The sequence below is a fragment of the Mesocricetus auratus genome, unplaced genomic scaffold (assembly GCF_017639785.1).
Source record: "Mesocricetus auratus isolate SY011 unplaced genomic scaffold, BCM_Maur_2.0 Super-Scaffold_100707, whole genome shotgun sequence".
NCBI lineage: Eukaryota > Metazoa > Chordata > Mammalia > Rodentia > Cricetidae > Mesocricetus > Mesocricetus auratus.
Window position 1 is genome coordinate 7,702,693 of NW_024429269.1, and position 25,910 is coordinate 7,728,602.

General features: G+C 48.1%; 1 protein-coding gene across 6 annotated transcripts in view; it reads right to left on the minus strand.

Moving 5' to 3' along the window:
* Positions 1-2,558: 2,558 nt before the first annotated feature.
* Spata13 (spermatogenesis associated 13) overlaps positions 2,559-25,910 on the minus strand; it is a 128,590-nt gene continuing 105,238 nt past the window's right edge. For all 6 annotated transcript variants that reach the window (XM_040740585.1, XM_040740583.1, XM_040740584.1 and 3 more), the window contains 9 exons: positions 21,876-22,012; positions 20,534-20,713; positions 20,034-20,219; positions 18,517-18,696; positions 16,875-17,107; positions 12,441-12,570; positions 10,085-10,457; positions 7,702-7,776; positions 2,559-6,196 (listed from right to left, as the gene is read on the minus strand). In XM_040740585.1, the coding sequence (XP_040596519.1) occupies positions 6,021-6,196; positions 7,702-7,776; positions 10,085-10,457; positions 12,441-12,570; positions 16,875-17,107; positions 18,517-18,696; positions 20,034-20,219; positions 20,534-20,713; positions 21,876-22,012 (1,670 nt within the window). In that variant the 3' untranslated portion in view covers positions 2,559-6,020. The remainder of the gene's footprint in view (positions 6,197-7,701; positions 7,777-10,084; positions 10,458-12,440; positions 12,571-16,874; positions 17,108-18,516; positions 18,697-20,033; positions 20,220-20,533; positions 20,714-21,875; positions 22,013-25,910) is intronic.

Below are 25,910 nucleotides of genomic sequence, written 5' to 3' on the forward strand. Positions count from 1 at the left end.
CCCGCTCAGTCCTCAAAATATACCAAATGTAAAATTAAGTTATTTTCTCCCGTTGGGTATTTAGGTCAGTGGGAGAGCGCTTGCCTTGCAATCACAAGGCGTTGGGTTCAGTCCTCAGCAGAAAAAAAAAAAAAGTCGTGGTGGCACACACTTTTAATCCCAGTACTCAGGAGGCAGAAGCAAGTGGATCTTTGTGAGTTTGAGGCCAGCCTGGTCTACAGAAAAAGTTTCAGGACAGTCAGGGCTACACAAGGAGACTCCGTCCTGAAAAACCAGGAAAAAGTTTTCTCCATAAAAGGGCTCTGAAATGCATAACAGGTACATGTGGATAAGGATGAAGGAGCCTAGAAGCTAGCATGGGCTTTGACATGTAACCACAGGCATATGCCAAGGGACGCTTGCTCCCTTTTGAGCAGGCAGAAACCTGGGGAACCCTGCTCCCTCTATAGGCCAGCCTGAGCTAAGCAAACACTGTTGTCTTGGGTTATCCACTGCTTTGGGGGGAATCAGGGTTCTCTTCTCTTTCAGGAAAGCCAAGTTATAGTTTTTGGTGCGCCGGATGCGGGCAAGTTACCGTGGCAGCTCTGGCCCGGGTTGCATCTTGCAATCGTTCCTCTTCGGTTTCTCCTGAGCAGTGTCCAAACATTCAGGCAAAAGTGCAAGTTTCCAGGGCATAAAAGGATGCTCTTCTGTTCCAAGAAGGGCAGGAGCTCACCTTAGTGGCCACCTGGGTATGGGGTACATAGGTACCGGGAAGCCTCACCTGAACATTAGCACAGCAGGTAGTCCCAACAATGTGCCCAGGAGGCTGTGGGGTTGGATTCAGCAGCATCCATTAAGCAGGGTGGCATTCACTGAGCTAGGTCTGGTTTCTTTAAGCCTGACTGCTACAGCCAGGACCCCAAATCCCTTCGTGGGTGGATAGTGCAGCTGGTTGCTGGGGGACCTCTGCAGCCACTCAACTTCAGGTTGCCACAAAGCCCTCAGCTCCCCTGGTCAATCAGAATCCTCTCCAGCTATATTCCCAGACCCAGAAACCAGGGATTTGACAGGGTGCCTGGCCCACTGCTTACACTACTCGTCTGCCTGTTTGTGGTACTCCTACTCAATCTTTGCATAAGAAGAGGACTTGGTCACCAGTGTCCCTCCCCTTCCCTAAGACTTGCTGGGACTACAGTGAAGCCTGCTAGTCTGTCTCCCTGGGCATCCCTCTGCCTCTGATTTTAGATTTTTCTTTTCACTGCAACCTATGTAGGCAACACTGACTACAGCTGGCCTTGAGCTATTTGGGCACATTCAGGAATGCCACATGCCACCAGTGCCACAGGGTCTGAGTCATCTGTTAAAATGGCCCCAGCTCTGACTCAGCAGAGGCACTGTGTTTATGCACAGAATTCTCCAGGGGCCTTGGGCCTCTGTGAAGTCCTTAGGAGTAGAGTCCTGGCCTGGATGTTTGACAGGGACATGACCCCATTCTGGGAGCTGCCATGTGCCTACCTCACATCTCTGGTGCTACTGATGCAAGGTGAACTTCATAGTTCTACAGTTCTCCAGCCACACCTCCCTCGGCAGGGACATGGTCTCTCTCACACAGCAGACAATGAATACATATCTGTTTCCCCTCCCTCATCTTCCGGAATAAAGCATTGCTGTTCCCTTCTATGTACAGTACCATCCTGGGCTGCCCCAATGTGTCCCTGTCACCCTTTCACCCAGTGAAGCTCAGCAAGGGGACACGTGGACAGATGATGCTGGGGTAAACAACAGAAAGCAAGAAGCAACCCTGGCAACCCAGAGGGACCCTTTTCTAATTAGCACAGCGAACAATGGGCTGTTTACTGGGATTTTCTGAGCTTGCTAATGAGGAGGAAATTCTGACTCACCCCGCACCCTGGGTGAGGGCGGCCAAGGCTGCAGGCTCACCTCCCAGGGAAGGGTCTTGCCAGCAGCTCTGGACACCCAGAGGCATAGAGACCTGGTCACCCACATTCCAGTAGATTAGCTGCAGTAGATCTGGCCTTCCGGGCTGGGCTGTCACTCAGTGGCAGAGGACTTGCTTGACCTTGGAGGTGGGGAAGAGGTGTGTGGCAAATTCACTGGTGTATCTCCGAACCCACAAAAGGGTAACAAAAACGCCCAAACTGTCACTTGTCCTCTGGCTTCCATATTACTCTAATGGCTCTGGAAGTCCTCTCTCCATTCCCCTCGGAGCCTCTGTTCAACATCTGCCCAGTGACTGCCTCCCACCCAGCAGGACTGAGTATTTAGAAGAAGTACAAGGTCAGGTAACACAGGATCTGACAGCTCCAGCACCTGCAGCCTTTGGAGAATTTCTTCTGGTCTCATATGGCTTAGCTTGACCTTGAACTCCTTATTGTAGCCAGGGAAAACCTCCTGCCTCCACCTCCCAAGTGTTGGGATTATCAGTATGTTCCTCCACACCCAGTTTTATACAGTGCTGAGAATCAAGCACAGGCCTCTGTGAATGCCCCAGCCCCGCTTCTTTTTGTATAATGTGTCTATCTTACGTTACTATGGAGATGCATCACTAGAACCAGTGTGGCAAATTATTTTAATATACAGATACAAAATGACAAATAGAGATTCACAGCATTTACAAGAAATCAATAACTATTTTTTTTTAAAACAACAACAACAAAAAACCCTTCATTTAGTAAAAATGCACTTGTACACGGGTCCTATTTCAGGGTCAAGGCCGACTCGTCATCTTAGGGGCAGTAGCACTTGACTTTTACACAGATGAAGCACCCCGATGTGGGTTAGTTATCACCAACAGCATAGCCAAGAAGCTCGGTTAGCAAGTCACGCACAGTGGGCACCAATATGTACACAAAGAAAGGGACCAACTATTAAATTACAGAAGCAGCTCAAGTATTTTCTAAATATAAATGGCAATGCCTAGGAGAATATAAAGGCAATACGTGGGATGGCTAAGCAAATTTACACACATTATTATATAAGCTGATTTTCTCCCTAAGACTAGCTAGAATTTTCTATTTTGTCCTAAGTCTTTCAAACTCCCCTTTCCACACCTCCTCAGAAGAAGCGATTTGTGGGTACCCTCTATCCAGCATTCTGGCTTTGAGCTGCTTAAACACATTGACTCACTTCTTGGCACTGGCCTGATGGACACTTCTGCTTTTCCTATCCGTGATGAAGCCACAATGTGGAAGCCATGCCCTGGTTCCAGGAAGCTGTGTTTGGAAACAGGACTGACCTGTCCTAAGAAATATCCAGGTACAGATCTCCACATGCACATGATGCTGGATCGCTGGTGCTTACAAAACACTTACACTGTGAACCAAGTTTCAAATTAAATACGTTTTTGCTCTGTGTGTAAGAACAGCAGTGCAGGATATGAAGTCAGTCTCGAATGGCTTGGCTATTAAAAGGCACAGAATTTAGAAATACATTCCATAGTGGTGACAGTTCTCACCTGCAGAAGCAGAGCTACCACGCAGAAATGAAAATCACAACAGATGACACATCTAAGGGGTGGCATCTCTTGAGAGACCCGACTAGCTAGCTGTCTGCCACTCTCTTTTACCTTTTTGGGACAGAGTCTGGAATGTTCCTTCTTTCTCTAGACTTTCAAGTATTATTTATGACCACACCTTTAACCTACCACATGGTGGTTATACATAGAGATATAATCTAAACCAGGGAGGCCTTCAACAGAGCTGGCAAATCCTGGACTGCTAAAGACAGAGCAAGTGAAATCATTGAAATTTAAATCGCCAATCTCTTTTGACCCACTGAGGGAGAGGGAGGGAATGTTGTTCGTGAGCATCAGACACCATTCGGGCAAGAGACTCTTTGTTGCTTCTCTTTTTCTCCTTTCAAAGTAGAGCGCATGCCTTAAATCAAGAAGGAGGTTTGGACAACTGAACATAATACTCAAGGTCTTCGACTTTTTGTAGAACTCAGGCATTTGATAATAAAATTTATATAGACATACAGATTTTTACAAAGTCAAAGGCTATTATATATAAGCTTTTAAAAACACATTAGTTTTCAAAATCACCCAGAAATCCCAAGTAAGATTCAATGGGACAGACATTTGATCAAACACTTCTCACACTGTATAAAATTGCCTGGGGCCAGCCCAGGTCTTGAACTTGACTCAATACAAACACATCCTGATGTTTGGGGTTGTTAGGAAGTCTGTGGAGGTAGGTGGGAACCGGAAATCAGGGCAGCTGGGAACTACATTAGGACTGGTCACAAACTTAATGTATTACTTCTTCACTGTCATTAGTTGTAACAGCAAACGAATTCTGCAGTGAGACTCAAGTTGAATCCTCAGTGAATATGAACAGGACCGGAAGACTCTCTTCACTTCCTTAAAACAATTTTCATATTAACAACACAATTTTGAAACTGTTGTACATACACAATGTAGCAGAGAAAGCACACTAAGTATAATTTCCAAAATATATCATTGCATTCTATTAGTAAAAACTGAAAACAACCTGTCAGTTATATAAATGCAGCTAAATTGAGGCATGTATTTAAAGATTCTCTCTCTCTCTGTATCACACACACACACACACACACACACACACACACACAGACTTGTACACCATGAACAGTCCCATGCACTGAACAACTTCATGACACACAGAAACAGCCGTGGGGCCGCTGACCACAATCCCCAGCAGTGCTGCAGCTGATCCCAGGTCCAGGGTCAAGGTTATTTGCTGAGAGGTCACTTGCTTCAGGCATAGCTCTACACATGGGGACAGAGTGGAGGAACTGTGCTGATAGACCGATACCTTCATCTCTAACACTGCAGACTTGTTTGTTCTTAAGCAAGGGCTGATGAGAGAGTAGAACTGTGCAGGTACAGCGTACAAGAACCCAAAAGAACCCACGAGCTGCACAGCAGGACCCCCTCCTGCTGTGTAGATTCAAATATAGAAGCAGTCTTCCTTAGATCTAGTTAAAGACATTCTCATCAAACTCCACAATGTCAACAAAGGGCGCGTACTCTCTGCAGGTGTCAGCCCATGTGGCCTTCTGTAAAAGACAGCTCTCTCTGAGCTAAGAAGTAGTCAAAACCAATCTCCAGCTGGCACAGCCATGCACTGCTGTTTCAGGGTCATGTGACAGAGGTGTCTGCACACCCCCAGGGAAGCAGGATGTCTTGTCCCTTTGCTTTCTCTGTGGAATGTCTGTGTCTCCCTCATCTCATCAGTGAAGAGACTGCAAACAGCTGCTGAAGACGGGCAGGTGCATGTTACCATGTTATGAAGCCGGAAAGAGTCTTCACATGGCCACTCTTTCTGTTAATGGACGCTTCTCAGGTTGTGATGGGTGAGCAAGACATGACGCCTGCTGGAAGCGATGAGCAGACAAATGAGTGGGCAGTGCCCTTCGCTCTGGTCAGGAAAGCAGCACTGCTTTGAGGATGCTACATGTCCCATGTTGCCAGGGTGATAGGTGCCTCCTGTCTCTCCCTGGCTTGTGAGTAAGGAACCTTCCAAGATGGAACTTACACTCTCGCTTGGCACCTGCTACACCTTGGGAAACTGTGGGCACCTGCCCAGCAGTTCTAGATCCTTCATTGTCTCTCCCAGGCCTATGACTGCCAACATCCTACCAATCTCTGTCAATGAGTTCCTTAAGAACAAACACAGAAGCCATCTTTAATGTAGTTGCCCCCCGGGGGCCTGAAAGGCTCTTGGCCCTGTCTGGAATAGCAGCAGGAGTGTGACCATCAGTGGCAAACCATCATTGGGTCAGCAGGGTCCTGGTCCCTACATCCTGGCCACCTGAGAGTGCACTTGGCTTCCAGTGTGGGACAGAGCAGTGCTTCATGGCCTCCTCCTTTCCACAGGGGCACTGGAGCCTCTCAAGATCAAAGATGAGTCCCATTCCTTCTCCTCGTCATTGATTCCCAAAAGAAGTGTTCAGCACTGAGCATCCCTGGACACCACACCGAAGAGACAAACTGGCCTTCCTCCCCACAGTGCTCAGGGGCACACGCTGGGGAAGGCTCATTTCCTGAAGGGGGTGAGTTTGTGGAAGGTGTGCCAGAAGAGTGATGGCTTCCTCTTGGGCTCAGCCAAGGCAAAGACTTGCTGCTGAGGGATGCTGGTAGGCACCGTGATGTGGCGCTGGTGAATGGGCGGCAGGCTCTGGTGGGGTGGGGCCGCAGGGCAGCTGCCGTAGCCTAATTCAGGAAGGAAAGACAGTAATCACTTAAAAGCCACACTGGGACTCGAAATACTTAGCTGATTCACAGACATCAGAAGGACATCTAAGAAATAAGACTTTCAGATACCCCGTATGGGGCCAGCAAGGGTTACGTCATGATGCCTACCCAGAACCTCACAGGAAGGAAGCCCAGGGGATGAAGTAGGTCACTTCGCACCACGAGGGAGGTCAGTGAAGACTTGGAACTGGGCTCCTGGTGTACATGGGAAGTAGTGACATGCTCAGACCAAGCCCTGGAGCCAGCATTCCCCTGGCCCAAATGCTACTCCACACTTACTAACCATGAGTATTTGGAGGGAGATTCTCTGATTTCTCTGTGCCTTAGGTCCCGACTCTCTAAAATGGGAGTCACAGTACCAGAGTGTCATGAGAACAAACGAGGTCACCTTCATTGGCACCATCTGCCCTGGGGAGACACTGAGTGTGAGCACCAGGACCCCGATGTGCCCTGGCCAGGAATGCTTCTGTGTAGGGAAGCACTCTAGAAGCAGCCCAGTGTCTTCTCACCCACTGATGCACTGGATGCTGAGACCACCCCTCACTAGAATGTGATGCAGCCGTGCTGTGGAATATGACTTTAACTAGGCAAAGATGTCTTCCATTTGTTTATGCTACGGACTACTACTATAACTGTGTAACGGTGTGTTCCATTTGTTTATGCTGCAGACTGTTACTGCAACTGTGTAATGGTGTGTTACAAATGCTGCATTTGTTTAACTATGTAAAGATGTGTTGCATTTGTTTCACTTTACCTGCTTAAGGCACCTGATTGGTCTAAACTAAAGAGCTGAATGGCCAATAGCTAGAGAGGAGTGAAGGGGTGGGAGGGAGGTGGGAGGGAAGAAGAGGGAGAGAGAGAGAGAGAGAGAGAGAGAGAGAGAGAGAGAGATTTAGGCTTGAAGACAGAAGTAGAAGAGAATGAGGGAGACCCCAGGCCCAGTGAATATCTAGGCAGAGAGAGAAGGAATAAAGAGGAGGAGAAATCTAGGCTCAAAGAAGTAGAAGAAAAGAGAGAATGAGGAAGAAAAAGAGGGAGACACCCAGGCCCAGCCAGGCAGCTGTCAGCTAGCCAGACTCGAGAAGCGGTGAAAGTAAGTATACATACAGAAGGAAGGAAAGTAAACAGCCCCAAGGCAAAAGGTAGATAAAGAGAAACAGGTTAACTTAAAAGAGCTGGGCCAAGCATTCATAACTAATAAGTCTGTGGCATGATCTGAGAAGGTTGCTTCTCAGAAAGAAAAGCCTGGTACACAGTTGCCTATAGCTGGCCAGCGCTTCGTTATTGGAGATTCACTTGCATCCAGACCTGAAATAGACTCTGCCCCCTGCCAGTGGGGGTCTGTTCCTTGAGTGTTCCTGGCTTTTCCACTCCACCCAGGGCTGGGAAAGGTCCTTTGTGGCCACTGTCTCCATGTCATCACGAGGTTCACAGGAAGGAGATGAGGCTTTCGCCAATCTTACCTTTAGATTTACCGTGTCCGGCCTTCTGAGCATTCAACATGGCGAGCTTCTTTTGATTTTCTGAGATTTCCATTCCTGGGTTTGGAAACAGAAGTGGTCTATACTCAGAACCCGGGAAGACGTTTTCAAGACAAACTGCATACCACATACACTAGCTGAGGTGCTCTCTACTAGAGCAAAGACGCCTGAGAAGTGAGGAAAAGCATGGGTGCCAGAGTATCACCAGGGGCCTCACGATGACCTCTGATCCCGGGTGCTATTGTCATGAGACACAGACCCTTGGTGGGACAACTAGCTAAAAGTGAGCTGGACCAGGAAAGAGGACAGAAAGACAACAATAGCAGGGGAGCAGCAGCTGGGGCTGGGGTGACTGCTCCTTCCAAGGTGAGAGGCCAGAGGGGAGGAGCCATGCCATGCTCCACCTCTGCAGCTCAAGGTGACCCTTGTCTCTGTCTTGGATGCACTCTCTACCTTGGGTGGCTCTGTTTCTGGTCTTACGTCAGGGTCTCCTTCCCACCCCATTCCCACACAGAGACTGGTGTCTTGCTCCAGACAGAGCCTGAGGGCCCAGCTACAGGAGCCCACACAGCAAAGGCCTCATACAAGCTGAAGAAGAGAGCTGAAAGTGTTTTGGATGCTGGTGATCAGCTGGAACCCCCAGGGGAAGCAGCACAAGCATTCCGACCCAGGGGCTTCCATCATCTCGTTTTAGTAACTACCCACACACTTCTCAGAAGGATTTCGTGACAAGCTTTATTGCGACAGAGTCTGTCCATCAGTGGTCAATCAGCTACTGGGGTTCCGGTTTTCTTGAGTCTAAAGGACAGCCGTACAGAGTAGAAGATCCCACCTGTGAGGCTGGGAACTGCGTGCCCTCACATTTGTCTGAGCTCTGGAAGCCTCTGAAGAAGTTCTTACTTTTAATGGCAAGATAGCCTGATAGATTTCTCAGTGTTCTCAACACAGGATCCTGATACTGTCTATTTCCAACAGCAGAATCTATGGCCAAGTCTGAAGCTGGTGGCTTGATACAGGAGACATAGGGACCACCCTTAAAGCCCCTTGGGCTCTGTAGCAGTGGGGCAATACATGGCCAAATACATGATCCTTGATATCTGGGCAACATAGCCATTTTTCACCTGTCTTATCCCTGCGCACCCCTGGTCTCTGGGCACCACAGCTCACATTGGACAGGGTGTGCTCACAATCCCAGTCTGTGTGGGTGGCTCTGGAGTGTGGGCATAGACACTGTGTGAGCTGTGATGGTTAATGCCCCACGGCAACTTTCTTCTCACAAGATCATGCAATGAAAACTCCAGAAGTTGGGATGACACACCAAAGTACAGATTAAGTTCCCCTTATCTGAAATGTGTGGGACCAGAAATGACACACTTTAGATTTTCTAGTGTTTTCATATACGCTTGCTGATGACATAGGATTCAGTTGTGTTTTACAGATACCTTATACACAGCCCGAAAGTGATTCCAAACTGTACTTTTGTGGCATCTGCATTTTAACTGGGTCCCTCACATGATGTCAAGGTATAGAATTTTCCACATTGATTTGGGGACCACAGTACAAGTACATTACTGAGTATCAGAAGCACGAGCTTACTCTGGTATGCGGTACAGGTTCTAAGGATGCCACAGATGGGGGAAAGCATGGGAGGAACGGAGTCTGAACTGACCCAGGCTAACTTAGAGTGTTTTACAACAGTGCCAATAAAGGGGAGGCCTTGACAATTAGCTGGCATTTCTGGGCTCAGAAGTGCATGAAGAGTGCATTCTGTACAAATATAAAGTCCTAAGTTCAAGTCCCCAGTGCTCATGCAAAAAACTGGTGTACTCATGTTGCTCCTACAATGCCAACACTGTGGGGAATTGAGACAAGGAGGGGGACTGCTGGGTCTTGCTGACGGCCAGCCTAGCCTCAGGTTTAGTAAGACCCATTGCGAGTGAGTGAGGCAGAGAGTGACACAGCAGGTCACTAGATGTCCTCTTCTGACCTCCACATGCATCACCCCTCCAGGAACAAATCCACCACACACATGCCCATATACAGCATGAATAAATAAGTGAAGAAAATAACACATCTGATGTGTTCTCTACTGGTTGCATGAAGGGTATGTGTGTGCCACAACCCTAATGGTCAGTCCCTGGGACCACATGAAGCTGGACCATCCTGCAAAGTGAATAAAGGTAATGACCACACCCTAGGGGGTTAGGGGCCATCTATAAAGTATAAATAAAAGTAAGGAGCACCCCCTAGGGGGTTAGGGGCCATCTGTGCTATTGCTCCCCCACAGCACACGCCTGCAGCCCGGTTCATGGATTAGGCTCTTTGGTAGAGGAGGCCCGTGGTGGAGTAGGCTGAGGGAACTCACCCATCTGCTGGTCCTCCTGTACCCGCTGCCTCTCGTCTGCGTAGGCCTGCAGCCACCTGGCCTTGTCTTCTTGCTTTCTGGCGCAGAACAGATGCACCTCATCTGTGGTTCTGCTGACCAGCTTGAAGGCATTCCGCATGCTGAGGTTCCAGTCTCTGTCCCGCCCGTCCTCCACATCCACAAGCTCCACCTCGTCCATGTCCATGCGGCCCTTGTAGTACAGCATGTCCCTGCGCAGCAGGTCCTTCTTGCAGGACACCAGCTGGTGGTCGAACAGGAAGAAGACCCGCTGCTGGCTCTTGCCCTGCCTGGTGATTCTGGTCAGTTCCCCCGAATGAATCAACTCGGAGCTTCGGTCTAGAATGTCCAGGCCCTATGAGAACACAGTTACACTGTGAGTTTTCTCAGCCAAATTGTTTCCAGTAGTAGAGACACGGAAGGTGCCTCTGATATAGTCCTTCTGTAATAATCCAGTTCCCTAAGACCAGGCATTGCTGCCCTGCACACAGGCAGGGAGGGCCTCAAAAGCCATTCAGATCCTGACTTCCTGGGTCCCTTGTCCTGAAATACCTCTTTGTTTCCTATTTCCGTTACTTGAAGTGTCTTCCTGATGTAAATAAACATGCTACAGTAATGGAATCCAGACAACATTTGCAGTGGGAGCTAATAAAGCCTGGCTTCGTCAGAATAAGGGAGAAGCAGAGGTTTCATTGCACAGGGGCGTGGTATGACTGACTCTTATGGCTGCTGATTCAGGTGTATACCCACTCCCTGGAGTAGCTAGGCTGCCAGTAAGAAATTCGTAAATTCTGATGAAACGATCTAATGTTTGGTTATTTCTAATGTTAGAACACAACATTCTAAATGTTAGAATCTAAGGATGGAAAGGAAAACTCCCCTTAGTAATACCTAGAGTGGATGGATGCCAACATCACCCTAACAAATTTTAATGCGTCCTCCTGCCTTCATTTAAACTTTTCATTTCCCTTTAATCCTAATAACGCACAGCATGTCCTGGAGGCAAAAGTGATTGACTCCAAAGTATTTATTCTATTTCCTTTCCTAGAGCAATTCTATGCCCCAGGTTCTTCACTTAAAAAACCAGGGATCAGCCAGCAATGTCAGGGGTATGTTCAGGCTCCCGAGAAAGAGTGTTTCTCTTCAGCTGTCCTTACCCTCTCACCCTACCCGTTCTCTGTCCGTGAAAGCCAGTTCTGACCAGCTGGTAGGTGGAGGTGAACCTTAGCTCGTTCAGCAGCAATCTGTGGCCCCGGCACAGACACACAGCCTGCTGGATTCCTGGATTGGACGCCAGCTCTGTCACTCTCTAGCTATGTGGCCTTGGACAAGGTACTTATACTCTTCAGTGCCTTTCCCTCATTCATTGGGTTAAGTAGGTGCCCACTTCTAAGGATCATTGAGAGTATTCACTGAGTTCATAAATGTAACTAGTGGTGAATACAGTAGGGGAAATGCATACCGTGTGTGTGCATGCCTTTGTGCATACACATGCATAAATAAGGGTAAATATACCCATTGGGCCATTACTATGGGATCTATCAGGCAGGGTTATTTGTACTATTACATAATGATCATGTAGCCTAGAAAGTAATATTTTCTTCCTTAATTTAAAGATGGTAAAAGATAATCTGCTTAGATCATACAGATTCAAATATGTCACCATGAATTGAGTCCCCATGCTCCTTTGGGGGTATTCTTTGATGACTGGGTGGGAACTGTGCCCTTGCTTTGGTGGAGCTGGTTCTCCTTAACAGGGGGATTGGATGCTAAGAAATATATTAATGACTTTTAAAAATCATTTTTAATCTGGGTGGTACTGGTGCACACCTTCAATCACAGCACTAGAGAGGCAGAGGCAGGTGGATCTCTGTGAATCTGAGGATGGCCAGGGTTACACAGAGAAACCCTGTCTCAAACAAACAAGCAAAAACTCCCCAAAAGCTACTTAATCATCTTTATTCTATCTCTCTCTGTCATGTGTACACAGGATATGTGTATGGGCATAGGTATGTCACAGTGCCTATGTAGAGGCTGAAGGACAACTTGCAGGGTTTGGGTCTCCGTTTACCATGTGGGCCTTGGGGATTAAACTCATGTTTTTAGGCTTGGCACCTTTACCCTCTGAGCTATCTCACCTACTCAGACTTTATTTCTTTGTAGGCACTGTAGAAAAATAAGGTAATTGACGTTTAGACTCATCAAAGTCCCTCAAGGGCACAGACTGTGATCAGTACATATACCATCAAAGCCAGAACATACAGAATATGGAATGCTATCACTAGGTCCACGGTGCAGGAGCTGTGAGCCACACTGTGCATGTGTGAGGACCACTCACCTCCCAGCCTACGATGGACACCTGCCAGCGGGCAATCTTGTCAATGCTCTCCAGCTTGCGCTTGCGTTCATTGATCAAGCAGGCCACATTCTTCATGGCCTCATAAGCTGCCTTTATATTGCTGTAATCGCTGCAAAATGGGAAGAGCTCATTTTAACTGCAAGACATGCAACTCTCAAATGAGGACGGACAAAATACTGTGCTCTGTCCCTGATCCGTATGCTAATAGTCTAGACAAGGCATTGAGTAAGAGCCATTGTTCCCAATGAATAGACCACAGTCTGCACAGGTTAAGTGAGCTGAGAGAACACGATTCACAATTCTTTTGGAATAAGAACGTTGTCATTCATTTCCCAGAAATCACCATGAATGAAAGTAAATGCCACAGAAACCAAGTGTTAGTCATAGCAACTAATTTTCATTAGTACAGAAACTGTCTTTATTTCTGCTCTGATTTCAACATAACTAGTTCTGCTACATAGAGCTGCTTAAAAACCACTAGCCGTTTTGAGAGTAATTATCTGCATCAAGTCTCATCTTCTACTTGTTTATGAAAGGACATGAGAGGCCATGAACAACAAGGTATGATGGCCCCCCAACCCATGCCCCTGCGACTGTCAAGTTCTGAAAACCCTAAAATCACCAAGCCCACTGTAAGAAAGCACTACATTCAGGTTTTGCTCAGCAGAAGTAATTTGGGGATGTGTAAACCAGTAGTGTGGTTTCCAGGCTGGACCACCTGAGCTCATGTGATGTTACAGCTGGGACCCTGGCAGGCCTGTTAGAATCCTCCTGAACAGCTTGAGAACAGAAGCTGTGGATCAGACACGGAAGAACTGAGAAGTTGGAAGGATTGTCCACAAGGCTGGGCCTGCCTGCAGAGGCCTATTCTCGAGGCAGAGCAGGATAGAAAACAAACACGATGTGGGACTGCCCAAGATGTGGGACTGCCCAAGATGTGGGAGCCCCCTCCCAAAGAAAAGGAATGATGTTTTTGCTAGAAGCCCCCCAAAAGCAGCAGAATCTAGTGGGTCTTGTTGTTGCTTCTTTTTTCTAAAAATCTACCCCACCCCTGCCCTTGTTTTACTTTAATAGAAAAAGAAAGAGTCCCGATGTCATTCTATTTTGAACATTTTTCAAAGCTGGTTATGGTGGTGTGTGCTTGTCATGCCAGCATGTGAGATGCTAGGACAGGAGGATCAAGAGTTTGAGGTTAGCCTGGGCTACATAATGAGTCCTGTCCTGAAACATGCATGCACACGTGTGTGTGCGTGCGTGCACACACACACACACACAAATTGGAACAAGTGTGATAGTGCATGCCTATGATTCTAGCACTTAGGGATATAGGCAGGAGGATTTCTGCAAGTTCAAAATCAGCCAGGATCACCTTAATAGTACCTTGCCTCAAAATAATAAAATAAATAAACGATAGGTGAAATATTGATGAGAGATGTCCTTCTGTGTGATTTGAATATATACTTCTCTTATTGGTTGATGAATAAAGCTGTTTTAGCTAATGGACTGGCAGGATGTAGCCAGTAAGAAGGATAGGTGGGGCTAACGGACTAAGAGAATTCTGGGAAGAAGAACACAGAGAGTGAGTTGCCAGAGAGACACCAGGCAGCTGCCAAGAAAGCAAGAGGCTCGGGCATCATTGGTAATCCAAGACCATGTGGAGATACACCGATTAATAGCAATGGGTTAATAAGAGAGAGCTAGCCAATTAAGAAGCTCGAGCCATCAGCCAAACAGTTTATAATTAATATAAGCCTCTCTGTGTTTATTTGGGACTGAACAACTGAAGGACCTGGCATAACAGAAACTTCTGTCTACAGAAATAAATCTGAAAAAAAATCAAACTGTGCAAATGCTCATTGGAAACACATGTCTTCCAAAGAGAAAAGTTGGGTAGCCAAGAGACGGTTCAGTGAGTGGAGGTCTTTGCTATGCAAGCCTGTGACTTGAGTTCAGTGCCTGGAACCAGTAAAGAGGCAAGGGAGGACTGACTTCACAAAGTTGCCCTTTGACCTCCACATGTGTGATGTGGCATGTAGGTCACACCCCCATGTAGGGGTGAGCTCACAAAACTCTTCATGCCCCCTCCTTAGGCAACCTGGTGGCCCCCTGCCCACTTTGGAAAGAAAATGAGATCCCACATCATCAACTCCACCTGACAAGCAACATCCTGAAACCGTTTTGGGACTATATCACTCGACACAACTCCAGAACAAGGAACTGATACAGTGCATCTTTTACAACCTGACCAGAGCTTCAGATAAGAGCTTCAATCAAAATTAGAAATTCAGTCAAGAACTTCAATCAAGCATCTCCTGCCAAACAGAGACTAATTAACCTACTTAAGACTCTTGTTACACTAACATTTTCTTCCCACAGGTTCCCATGAGATTGTCATCGTCCCATTTCAACAGGAAGTAAATTTGAGAATGCCACGCCCCCTCTCCCTACTATTGATATTGTTGATATTGTAGGATAGTTTACACCTGTCAGTGTTAGTTTTCAATTATTTTAGGGTTGGGATTGGAAGAGGTGTTCAGACTTGGGTACCCCTTTCAGATAAGTTTAGGATTTAGATGGGATAGATGTGTTTAGTTCAGGAGATAAGTATATATGTTGTATATGTTTGAGTTTTGTATCAAATTTAAATATTCTATTTAGACTAAAAGGGGTATTGAGGCTAGCCTGGGCTATATAATGAGTCCTGTAAAAGGGGTATTGTAGGGGTGATCCCACAAAACTCTTCATGCCCATAAGGGCAGAGATAAGGACATTAGCACAGGTGAAGATAAAAGAAAGTGAAGGAAAAGGAAGCTCTGTTTTTGGAAGCCTGCCACGCTTCTGACCCCCCAGCTTGTGTGTAAGTTCTTTCTCTGGTAAATAAATATATTATATTCCATATTGCATTGACTTCCCTTGTCACCCCCATGGTAAAATATTAAGAACATTTTAAGCAGTGAAGGCCCCTCTTATGGAGTATGTGTGTGGTATAGACACAGCCTTGGGAAGCAGGAGGTTGTCATTCCATGTTTCCAGAAGGCTTTCCTCGCTTCTCAGTTCCCTTATTTATTTCTCCCCAAGTCACTACTGTGATGTCTTTCATTTGTTTTTTAGCCTCTACAAATTGAGGTTCCTCTGACTTCCTTGTTTTTCTCCACTAAGCTCTTCTGATTTCCATACCCAAGACAGAAAGATCCTACACAGTGCCTGTCTCTTTTATCCATTTTCATAAACCACTTCCTCCTTATTCCTCTGGTCCTAATTCTTTAAATCTGTACCCCATTTCTCTACCTTTTAATCTTAATCTTAAACCTGTCTCGGCCCAGGAGCTCAGCAAGGACAGAGATGAGCCACTTTCCAAGTTCTCCAGTTGAGGCCCTCCCTAACCCTTACCCAGATTCAACATACCCTCTGACATTCCTCTATCCAGTTTCATTTCACAGGATTTCAGTTACCCATTGTCTACAAACATTAAATGGAAAACTCCAGAAATAATTAGTAAGTTGAATTGCTTATCATTTATAACAACAACAACAACAACATACTGCTGTTGTTATCTTAGTAGTTACTGTTAATCTCTTACAGTATCTTATTTGTAAACTTGCCTTCTTTTTGAAACAGAATTCGGGTTATCCTAAAACTCTCTATGTACCCAGGTTGTCCTTGAACCGACGGCAATCCTCCTGCCTCAGTTTCCCAAAGTGATGGAATTACATGCACCACAATGACCAGCTTTTATCTTCTTATAGGTGTGTATGCACCAGAAAAACACTGTGTGTGTCTACACACACCTATACACATACATACATATACCTGTAGAGATGCAGTTCTGACCATAGTTTCAGAACTCCTAGTATCTAGAAACATATCCCCCAAAAATAAAAGGGATGACTGTAGTCATATCTGTCTATTTCTTTTAAAAATTAAAAACTGATTTACCACTAAGCAACTACAAAGAGATATTAACATAATATTTATAAATTATGCCAAATAATAACTAAGTGAAAATCCCTGTGCAGTCAGGTATGATGTGCTTGCCTATAACCCTAGCACCCAGGAAACAGATAGGACCATGGTGAACTTGGGCTGTATTTCAAGGCCCATCTCAAAAAACCCAAATGCAAAACTGAATCAAACAGTAACAAGAACAAACCCAACCTTCACCAAACCTCCAGGCACTCACAAAACCAGCTCAAGAGTTCTTTTCTTCACAGACCTTGTTATAGTGGTAAACACAGTAAAACTTCTGAGAACGTCTTCCATGAAGCGAAGTGGCAGAGTGGCGATGCTACCACACCACCACCGTCACCAGTGCCACCAGCACCAGTGCCCCCCCCCCCACCTGTCCCTGCCATTCCAGAAGGACCAGGCTGGCTGGCGTTCACTCTCATGGCCCCTGGGCGGCCCTCAGCTTACCTGTGCTCCTGTGTGGTGTACTTGAGCAGCTCAGCCAGCTGCAGCGGGTATTTACAGATCTTCTGCACGGGCGTGAGGAGGAAGCCATCTAAGGCGATGTCAATCATCTGCTGGAGCAGGCGGCAGGCCTCAAAGAAGTGCCGGTACTTGCTCTGCTTCATGAGGTTGGACAGCTCCACGCAGGCGCCCGGGTGGTTGTTGCAGTATTCAGAATAGATGGCAAAGCCCTCTTGCTGGAAGGGAAGGCAGCCTCATCGGTCAGTGGCTCTGAGCCATCCGTTAATGACACTCCTCGAGAAGAGGGAGGGTAGGCCAAGACCCCAAGGGCAATCCGCTCTTGGCAGCGGCTTTCACGGCCGGTCAGTAGGAAGATCATTTGTGGGTGGTGGATAACCGGGTTCTCGTTAAGAGTGGGTAGAGGGGTCAGAGACCCTGCCACCTGTGCTCACTCAGCTCCTAGCCTGAGCTGGCCCAGCAGAGGGGAGAAGCAATGCTCCGAGGCCTGGCTCTCCATCCTGGTCCCCTTCCTTCCACTGACAAGCTCTGCCTTGGAGGTACCATGTGCTGCTGGCACACTGGCTTCCATGTGAAAGGCCCTGCCCACTTCCCTTCCTGCAGACTGCTTGTTCTGAGGTGCGGCCACACTGCTGCCCTTCTCACGCTGCCTGCTCTCCAGGGCTCGGAGCTACACTCTTTCCTCGGTCCATTGTTCCTCAAGACTGCGTGGACACGGCTTCAAAAGCCCTGTCCCTGGGTTCAATTGCACATCCCTGGCCATCACCTTGCCTTCAGCTTCAGCTGCGGGGCCATGCGCTCACAGCTGCCCTTCCTTCCTTCCTGCTTCCGCCAGCACGCCAAGCAGGCTTGGCTGAGCCTGAACACAGCAGGCCTCCCACCAAGCCCCCGTGCGATTTCCCCACCTGTGTCCTGCTAACTCTGTGACACAGGTGCTGGAAGCCACTGCCCTTTCTTTGTTGGCACAACCAGCCTTGCCAGACTTCTCTTGAAAATACCCTTCTTAGCAAGTCCCCTTTTCCTTGGCTTCTGGGTTGTCACCTGACAGTGACAGGAGTAAGATTCTCCTGCAACTGAGGCCACTCACCAGCCCACTCTTGCCCTGCCTTTGCTTACCTCCAAAGCCTGAGCTCCTCACCCACAGGCCTAGGCTGCTCTGGCCACACAGGTCTTCGGTGTCTCAAAGATGCCTGGTACCCAGGGACCCATTCCTGCTTGCTTCCCTCTGGAACCACCACACTCAGCAACTGAAGACCTATCTACCCCCTCCAGCTCTAGTCCCTTACATCTAGAAAGCCACTGGGTCCAGCTCCCAGGAAGTGAGAGGACATTGCTGCCACTGTTAGCGCTACTTGGGTGATTCTCTAAGTAAGAAATACTCCAGAATCTTTTATTGTCAGTTATAGTCAGTCTAAACAGTAAGCATCAATAACTCATGTCACCACCAGAGAAACCATCTGCCCATGAGCATGTGACCTGGATCAGTCACTCTCTGGGGAAGGAAAATCCTGTCCATCTAAAGGTGGTATGCGAGCCAATGGAAGAAACCTCTGGAGTGCTTTCGGTGGAGGTGCCTCTCTATGTTATTGTCTGACCGGATGTGATTAAGGGAGGAGCAGTGACGTACGTGCTGAAGAAAGCAGGATCCTATTTCACTTAAGTGAGGTTCCTCTTTGTTGTACTGTTTCTCAAGGTCTTTCAAAAACTTTCTTTGGAATTTGTAAATGTCTTCAATGTTTCCAAAAATAGTGGCTAGCTGCGCAACCGTGAACATTCCCGTGTGCTTACGACACTGTCGGATGTAACCCTGCAGAGTACAAAAGCAAACAGTTTATTTGTTTAGAGATATTTGAACAATATAGTTTGTTGTTGTTTCTGTTTGTATTTTGGCCCAATGCCATGGTCTTGGGCTGAATTTTAATATTTTATTTTCAGGATAGGATCTCACTATGCAGCTCAGGCTGGGCTCAAACCTGCAATCCTCTTGACATGAATTCCTGTGTGCTGGGACGACACATGTGTGGCACTATTCCCAAGTTGGAGTGGATTTTAATTAGATACAATTATTTGTATACAACTACAATTCACCATAAATATTTTAAAAACATGCTGGGCAGTTGTGGGACATGCCTTTAATCCCAGCACTCAGGAGGCAGAGGTAGGTAGATCTCTGTGAGTTCAAGTCCAGTCCGGTCTACAGAGTGAGTTCCAGGGCAGGCTCCAAAGCTGCACAAAGAAACCCTGTCTCAAAAACCCAAAATAAAATAAAATATTTAAAAACAAAAGCAAAGTGAAAAGTTTCATATGGCTGATTTCAAGTTTCCAGAAGCGGGTTTCAAATGGCAGTTTAAAAATACATTGCCACTGTGTGTGCTGTGTGTATGTACATGCATGTTTGTGGGGTGCACATGCATTCATAGTTGTATGAGGGTCAGACGACAACCTTGGGTACCCTTCCTCAGGCACTATCCTTTTTGTTTGAAACAAAGTCCTACTGGCCTGGAACTCTCCAAATAGACTAGGCTGGCTGATACAAGAGTCCCAGGGATCCACTTGTCTCTACCTACCCACTGCCGGGATTATAGATGTGTGCCCATGTCTGGCTTCATGTTGCCATGGCATGGCAGTGCTTAGGCAGGAGCTGTGACTCTCCTGAAAAGCCACTCTGAAGACACTTTTTTTTCACCACACACTTTTGCAGATGAGAGGTGAGCAGTGGCAGGTGAAGCAGCTACCTTAAGCTTGTCTCTAACACTGAGTAATCACAACTGAATGAACAGTGCTGACATCAGCATCCAGAGAGACACAGCTCACCTGATCCACAAGCTGACAACCAGCTTGGAGGAAACAGCCTGCCAGCCTCGCATCTACTAATAGGCAGTTCTCTGAAACCAGGATAAGACTACTGAATAACAGCTGGGCGTGGTGGCCCATGTCCCTAACCCCAGGAATGGCCACACAGTCACACTCTGTCCTCCCCGACTCCCCCGCTACAATAGTCTACCAATTATCATCAAAAAGATCACGGCAACATCACCAAAGAGGACCACATTTTCTTCTGTGTGGAAACGACCGGGCATCCCGCCTAGACCTTGATGAAACGCGTGGGGTTGGAGGAGGTGCCCCCCCCTAACTGGCACTTACCTCGCAGATGTCCTTGAGGTGCTTGATATACACTCGCTCGGTGTTCATGATCTCCTGGATGACGTTGGTGCGCATCTGCTGCTGGCTCTCGGGGTGCTTGTGGCGGGCCTTGCTGGTGTCCTCATCCTGCTCTTCCCCGTGGGAGCTGCTGCAACCCTCGGGCAGCTCCTCCTGATTGACTCGAAGCTGCAGGCCACACACAGGAGGCAGGTGGCTTAGGGAAGAGAGTGGCAGCAGAAACAAAGACCTCCCTGGCTCCGCTCTCTGCGCCGAGCTATCAAGTCACGGTGCCATGGGCAGTAGTGACGCCACCTAGGTTGCCTGCTTTCACTATGGTTCTCACTGGAACCACCCGTTTCCTGCAGGTCTGTCTGGCTTATGTGTGATGTTGAATACAATGACAGAAGAACTGGGCCTAGTGAAGACTGAGATCTGCCTCAGGCTCTGCTGCAGTCCCCATGCCACGCACACCCCTGGGACGCACAGGGGGCCACACTCACCCTAACGAAGCTCGCAGGGAACCAGGCTTCTTTGTCTTCGTTCCGGCCCCACCACCAGTCCTTGTTAGAGGCTTCCAGGACCTGGATGACATCCCCGGCCTTGAAGCCCAGCTCCTGGTCGTCCATGGTCACATGGTCCCACAGTGCTTCTGCACAGACCACGCTGCCATCGCTGATGAGCTGGATGGGAGACGGGAGAGCATGCTTAGCATCCAGCCGTGGGGGCAGACACACGCTTGGTGTGCTTTCTCAGGGCGACCTGCCACATTGCACTCTGTCTGAAGAGACTCACGCTGTCCACCAAAACTGGTCGCATGAAGTCAACGGAGGTGAACAGTATCAGGTAGGTGTATGTGGTCTGCTCTTAAAGGGGAACTCGGATCAACTTTAAAAGGTGCATATGCAGACTGGATGTGGTGACATGTCTGTAATCCCAGCATGTAGGAGTTTGAGGCAGGAGGATCACAAGGCCAAGGCTAGTCTGGGTCAGACAGCAAGAACTGTCTCAAAAACCCCTTGACTGACAGTGGGATTACATCATGGTAAGTCCCCTGAGTCAAACAGACCATGCGTTCTACACCTAGTCAGTGCTTACTTAGCCTTTTGTAGTGTGGCCCAGAAGACTTCTACAAACCCATCTAACAGGAAGTACATCACACAATGAAGGGCTGAGTATCACCTGAGTACTGTGTTATTGAAAGGGAAAGAGAGAAAGGCCATCTATACTGTTTTGTTTTGTTTTTTTTAAAGCTACCAGAAGGGGGAAGGGTTAATGCAGTGTAGCAGGAAAACAGCAATGCCTGCCTGGGAATAGGAAAAACGTGGTTAATTTTAGCTCTGCCATTTGCTAGCAAATCATTTCACTTTTTTCTCTGCAGTGTTGGGGATAGAACCCAGAGCCTTGAGCACTCTGTGACTGAACTATCCTGCCCTTATGTAAGGCAGGGTCTCCATAAGCTGACCAGGGAGGCAGGCCTTGAACTCAAGCCTCCTGCCTCAGCTTTCATCACAAGCACACAACACCAGGTTCACAGAAATTTCACGTCCTTACCCCAGGATGTTTGTGAAAATGCAGACAAATGTTTTCGATTTACCTCAGAGATCAGCTGTGAGAATCACCTGAGGTGATGATGGCATCTAAAAAGCTGAAAAGCTAGCCCTGAAGACCTTAGTGCTTATGGGGATGACTGCTAGTAACGTGCAAAGCTAGGTTACAGACACATCCCTGGATAATGAGAGGAACCCAGCTAGCCAGAGCCACAGGCTTCAGGATATGCTAAGAACTAATCAGATGGCCATAGCCTTGAGAATCAACTATCTGATACATGTGGGAGTCCAGTACCTCATTGATGGCCAGCTGCTCCCCGCCTGGCTGCAGGTACCGAGGGTTGGCCTGGCAGAGCTCTTCATAGCTGAAGTCTTCCTCACTACCGTTGTCATCCACTAGGGCCGAAGATTCTGCACCTCCGTCTGAAGAGACTGCCGGGGAAAAGCCAGATACATGTTTTAAAGGAAGCGGGCATGGTGGCTCACATCTGGGATCTCAGCACTCAAGAGGCAGAGGCAGGGGGACCACAGCAAATCCGAGGACACAATGAGTTCCAGACCAGGGTCACAGGGCAAGATACAGTTAACAACTCTCGCCTTCTATGCAGGGCAAACCAAGTGGCCCCTGGTAACACTCCTCAAGGAAAATGATCATTTTCTCTCACCCAGAGTAGGAAAGTTTTAGGAAATCCCTACTGAAACCCTAACCCTGAGGTGGTGACTGGTGCCAAGAGCAGCTGCAGTCCAGTGCCCCAGAACCTCTGGAGATACTGACAACAGGTATTTTGTGAGTCAAGGGAAATGACATAATTGTATTGATATCAAAAATTCATTAAAAAGTAATTGATAAAAATGTTAGGATAGCACTCTGGAACACCGAATACCCAGATGTTCTTTTGGAACAAAGGGTCCTTTCACCCCTGCTGAGTGCTTGAGGCATACTGGCTTAGCCTTCCTCTGGGACAGAAGCAGGGCATCCCCATCACCATCTTCTCCAGCAGGAGGTCTGTTGGGTGCTGGGGAACATAGAATGAAGTTCATCTGCCCCAAGGAGCCAAGACCAGCAGCTGGTGAGCTGGAGCTGGGGACCGCAAAAGGGGCTCAGTGCTTAACACTCAAGCCAGAAAATGGCTCACAAATGGTAGTAGGGAGGCTTTAAAGACAAAATAATGTCACCGAGAAAGGCACTTCAGCGGAGCTGTACCACCTCAGTGATGACACTGAGACACCCCTTGACTGAGAACAAATGGTAGCAAAATTTGAAGCCTACATGGTACTTGACTCCATGACCAAAGACTCCAGTAATCCAAACCTTCTGTCCCAAGGATATCCATTGAAAAAAAAATTAAAAGGAAATTTCCAGAAATAAACAACCCCTACGTCTGTCTGCTGGCCTCTATTTAAGGTACCACAGAGAACGCCAGGGTTTTGTGCATGCTAGGCAAGTACCCTTGATTCCTACGGTGTATGTGTGTTATTACTGTTGTATCACTTTATTATTATTGCTCATCTGAACCTTGTGCCTGGAACACAAACAGGAAAACATAGTATATGCCAGATTTGATCTGAGGTTTCAGGTATCCATGAATGTGTCTTCTGTGGTCTGGGTCCTCTGGAGACACCCAGAGCCACAGAAAGCCACGAAGAAGCAGTGTGGCATGAAGGAGGCCCCTCTGCTGCGGCCATCCCATGAGCCTAGGCAGCTTCTTCCTACAGCATCTGACCTGGCTGAGCCTGCTCATAGGCCCATGCTTTCTTGCCTTGTTCCCTGAGGCTAGGGTCCCCTGCCACCTGCAAACCCAGAGTGCTGTTTTAGTGACGCCACTGCCAGAGCCCTCCTGTCAGTTCAGAGGCTGTGCACCAGTGCCCAGCTATACACCAGTGTTGTTGAGGCCCTGGATGCCGAGCCCGTGAATCTTGGACAGGCTGCTGGGATGCAGTTGAGCCGGAGCTCTGGCCTACAGTGGCTGCTTGCTGCCTGCCTGAAGTGTTCAGTCCCTTCTCCCACCCCGAGCCTCAGTTCCCATCCCTGACCGCAGCCAGGCTACAGTGTGGTGAGCTGCCTTGGAAGTGCCTCAGGGAGTGAGTCAAGGTGTCCTGAACTTGAACCCAAAGCCATGGTGCACAGGAACACTCTAAGGGGCTCCTACACTGTCCTGAATCTGGTGTCTTTCTGACACCAGGGAAAGGCAGGCAGGCGTGCAGGGGTAGCCATCGTGTGTACATGTGCGATGAGAGGCCTCAGCACCTGCAAGCGTCCCCCTCTCTTCAGGGATGCAGGCCTCAGGCCAGGGGATGAAGTCTCGAGGAAGTCAGATCTCAGCAGTCTGAGAAACACACTGAACTCACAGTACAGTGTCTATCTGCTCCTTTTCAGTCTTCCACTCCCCTTCTGTGGTCACAGGCCTTGCAGGTGCAGAATGGAAGGTTATCTAGTATGTGATCTATTGCACGATCCTGGGGTATACGTGCGGGATGTTGAGGAAGGAAGCCTTCAGGAAGCAAGAGTAGTTTTTCTGTGTGCGTAAGTCAGCTGTCTCAGGCACCACAGACAGCACTAAAGATAAAAGCCTTTGGGAACTTGAGGGGGTGGGGGCTGCTGCAGTGGAGACAGCAGCCTGTAGTGAGACCTGGTGGGGCTTGCCCGGATTCATAGCTAAAAGGTTCTAATGATCGTGAGTAGCATATAGACAAACCCTGGGTCTGGCTGGGGCCCAGAGCTGCAGGAATCTTTGGATGAGAGCCAGCAGTGACCTGGCACTGCCCAACACCACCAGCATTTCTGCTTATCACATCTCAGCTCTGGCTGAGCCAGAGTAAAAAAAAAAAAAAAAAACTAAAAGAAAGGTATTGGGGCCTCTCAGTCAGAGCACAACTCTGAAAATGACACTCAAGGAACTACTGAACAATGCTGGCCCAGCGAGAACCCTTCCGCCCAATTTGCCTGTTGCTGGGAAAATCAGCCTTTTCTAAAGCCAGTACCTATCACCTATGATCCAAAATTTACAAGAGTCTAATATCAAGGATTCACTGGAAAAAGCGCTGGACTTCACAGGAGACAGGGAGGCAAAGCGACATGGACAAATGACCAAATGACCGCTGACACGCCGCCATAAATGCTTAGAGGATGAAGCGGGTCATGAGAGAGGTGCAGCACCCCAGCGAGCTCTTGCTGAGTACTGCAGAAGAAAGGTGGCTTCCATTAGCCCGAGAACACTGACTGGGCCTCCCAGCAGCCCGCTGGTGGGCGTGGCTAGAGGCAGAAGCCACACAGTGTGTAGGGAGAGATGCCTAGCATAATGAGGACCACACTGACCTCCCTACATCCATCACCACACAGGTACACAAGTGGCTGCAAGGCAGGTATGATTATACGTCAGTATTTCCCAGGCTGCTACGCCGGCTTCACCTTCTGGCTAAAGAACCATGGGCAAAGACACTGGACCCCTTTCAAGTTCAGTCCTGCTGTCTATAATGAGCAGGTTTTCATGTTTTATATACTCAAAGGCCTTCCACAGCCTACCTGGACTCTGCCTTCCCCCTCCAAAGGGGACAAGAACCCAGCCAACTCCCACCAGTCTCCCGACACTGGCCTGGGTCACCCTAAGAGGCTCACTCAGCTCCCCCTTGCTGGCCTCCCTGCCTCACCCCACCCACTGTCTGTTTCAGGCATCAATCACATCACGCTTAATTCAAATTGTGTCTCTGCACATGAGTCACAGGGGAAAGTCAAAGCCCCACACCCTGTCACCCTGGTTCTGATGACATCCTAATGTCTGCCCTCCCCACCAACAGGACACCCCTCCTCAGACAAGACTCTTGCTTATGTCTGCCCTCCCCCCAACAGGACACCCCTCCTCAGACAAGACTCTTGCTTCTTGACCATCCTGTTTGAAAACCACATCTTCAAGCAAAGGCAAGAGTACTACCACAAGTTCAAAGTCAATCCCAATTCAATCAATCAATCAATCTAAACAACTAAATGCATTCTAAAATGAAACTGGGGGCTGGCAGGATGGCTCAATGGTAAAGAAACCCCCAGTCAGGTCTGAGAGCTCTATCCCTAGGACTCACATGGTGGAAACCTAGAACTGACTCCTACTCGTTGTCCTGACCTCCAGATGCACAAGCATAAACAATAAATAAAATGATTAAACAAACACTGTAGAGAAGTGCAGAATATTCTTTTACTGGGCGCTGTGTGGTGGGACTTCAATGCCCCATGTCATCTCCCTTCCATGCCAGGGTGGCACTGGCCACCTCTGTGATGCCTGTTACTGGGAACAAGATAGAAAACATGGACTTGTACCAAAACTGGTTCCCAGTGAGG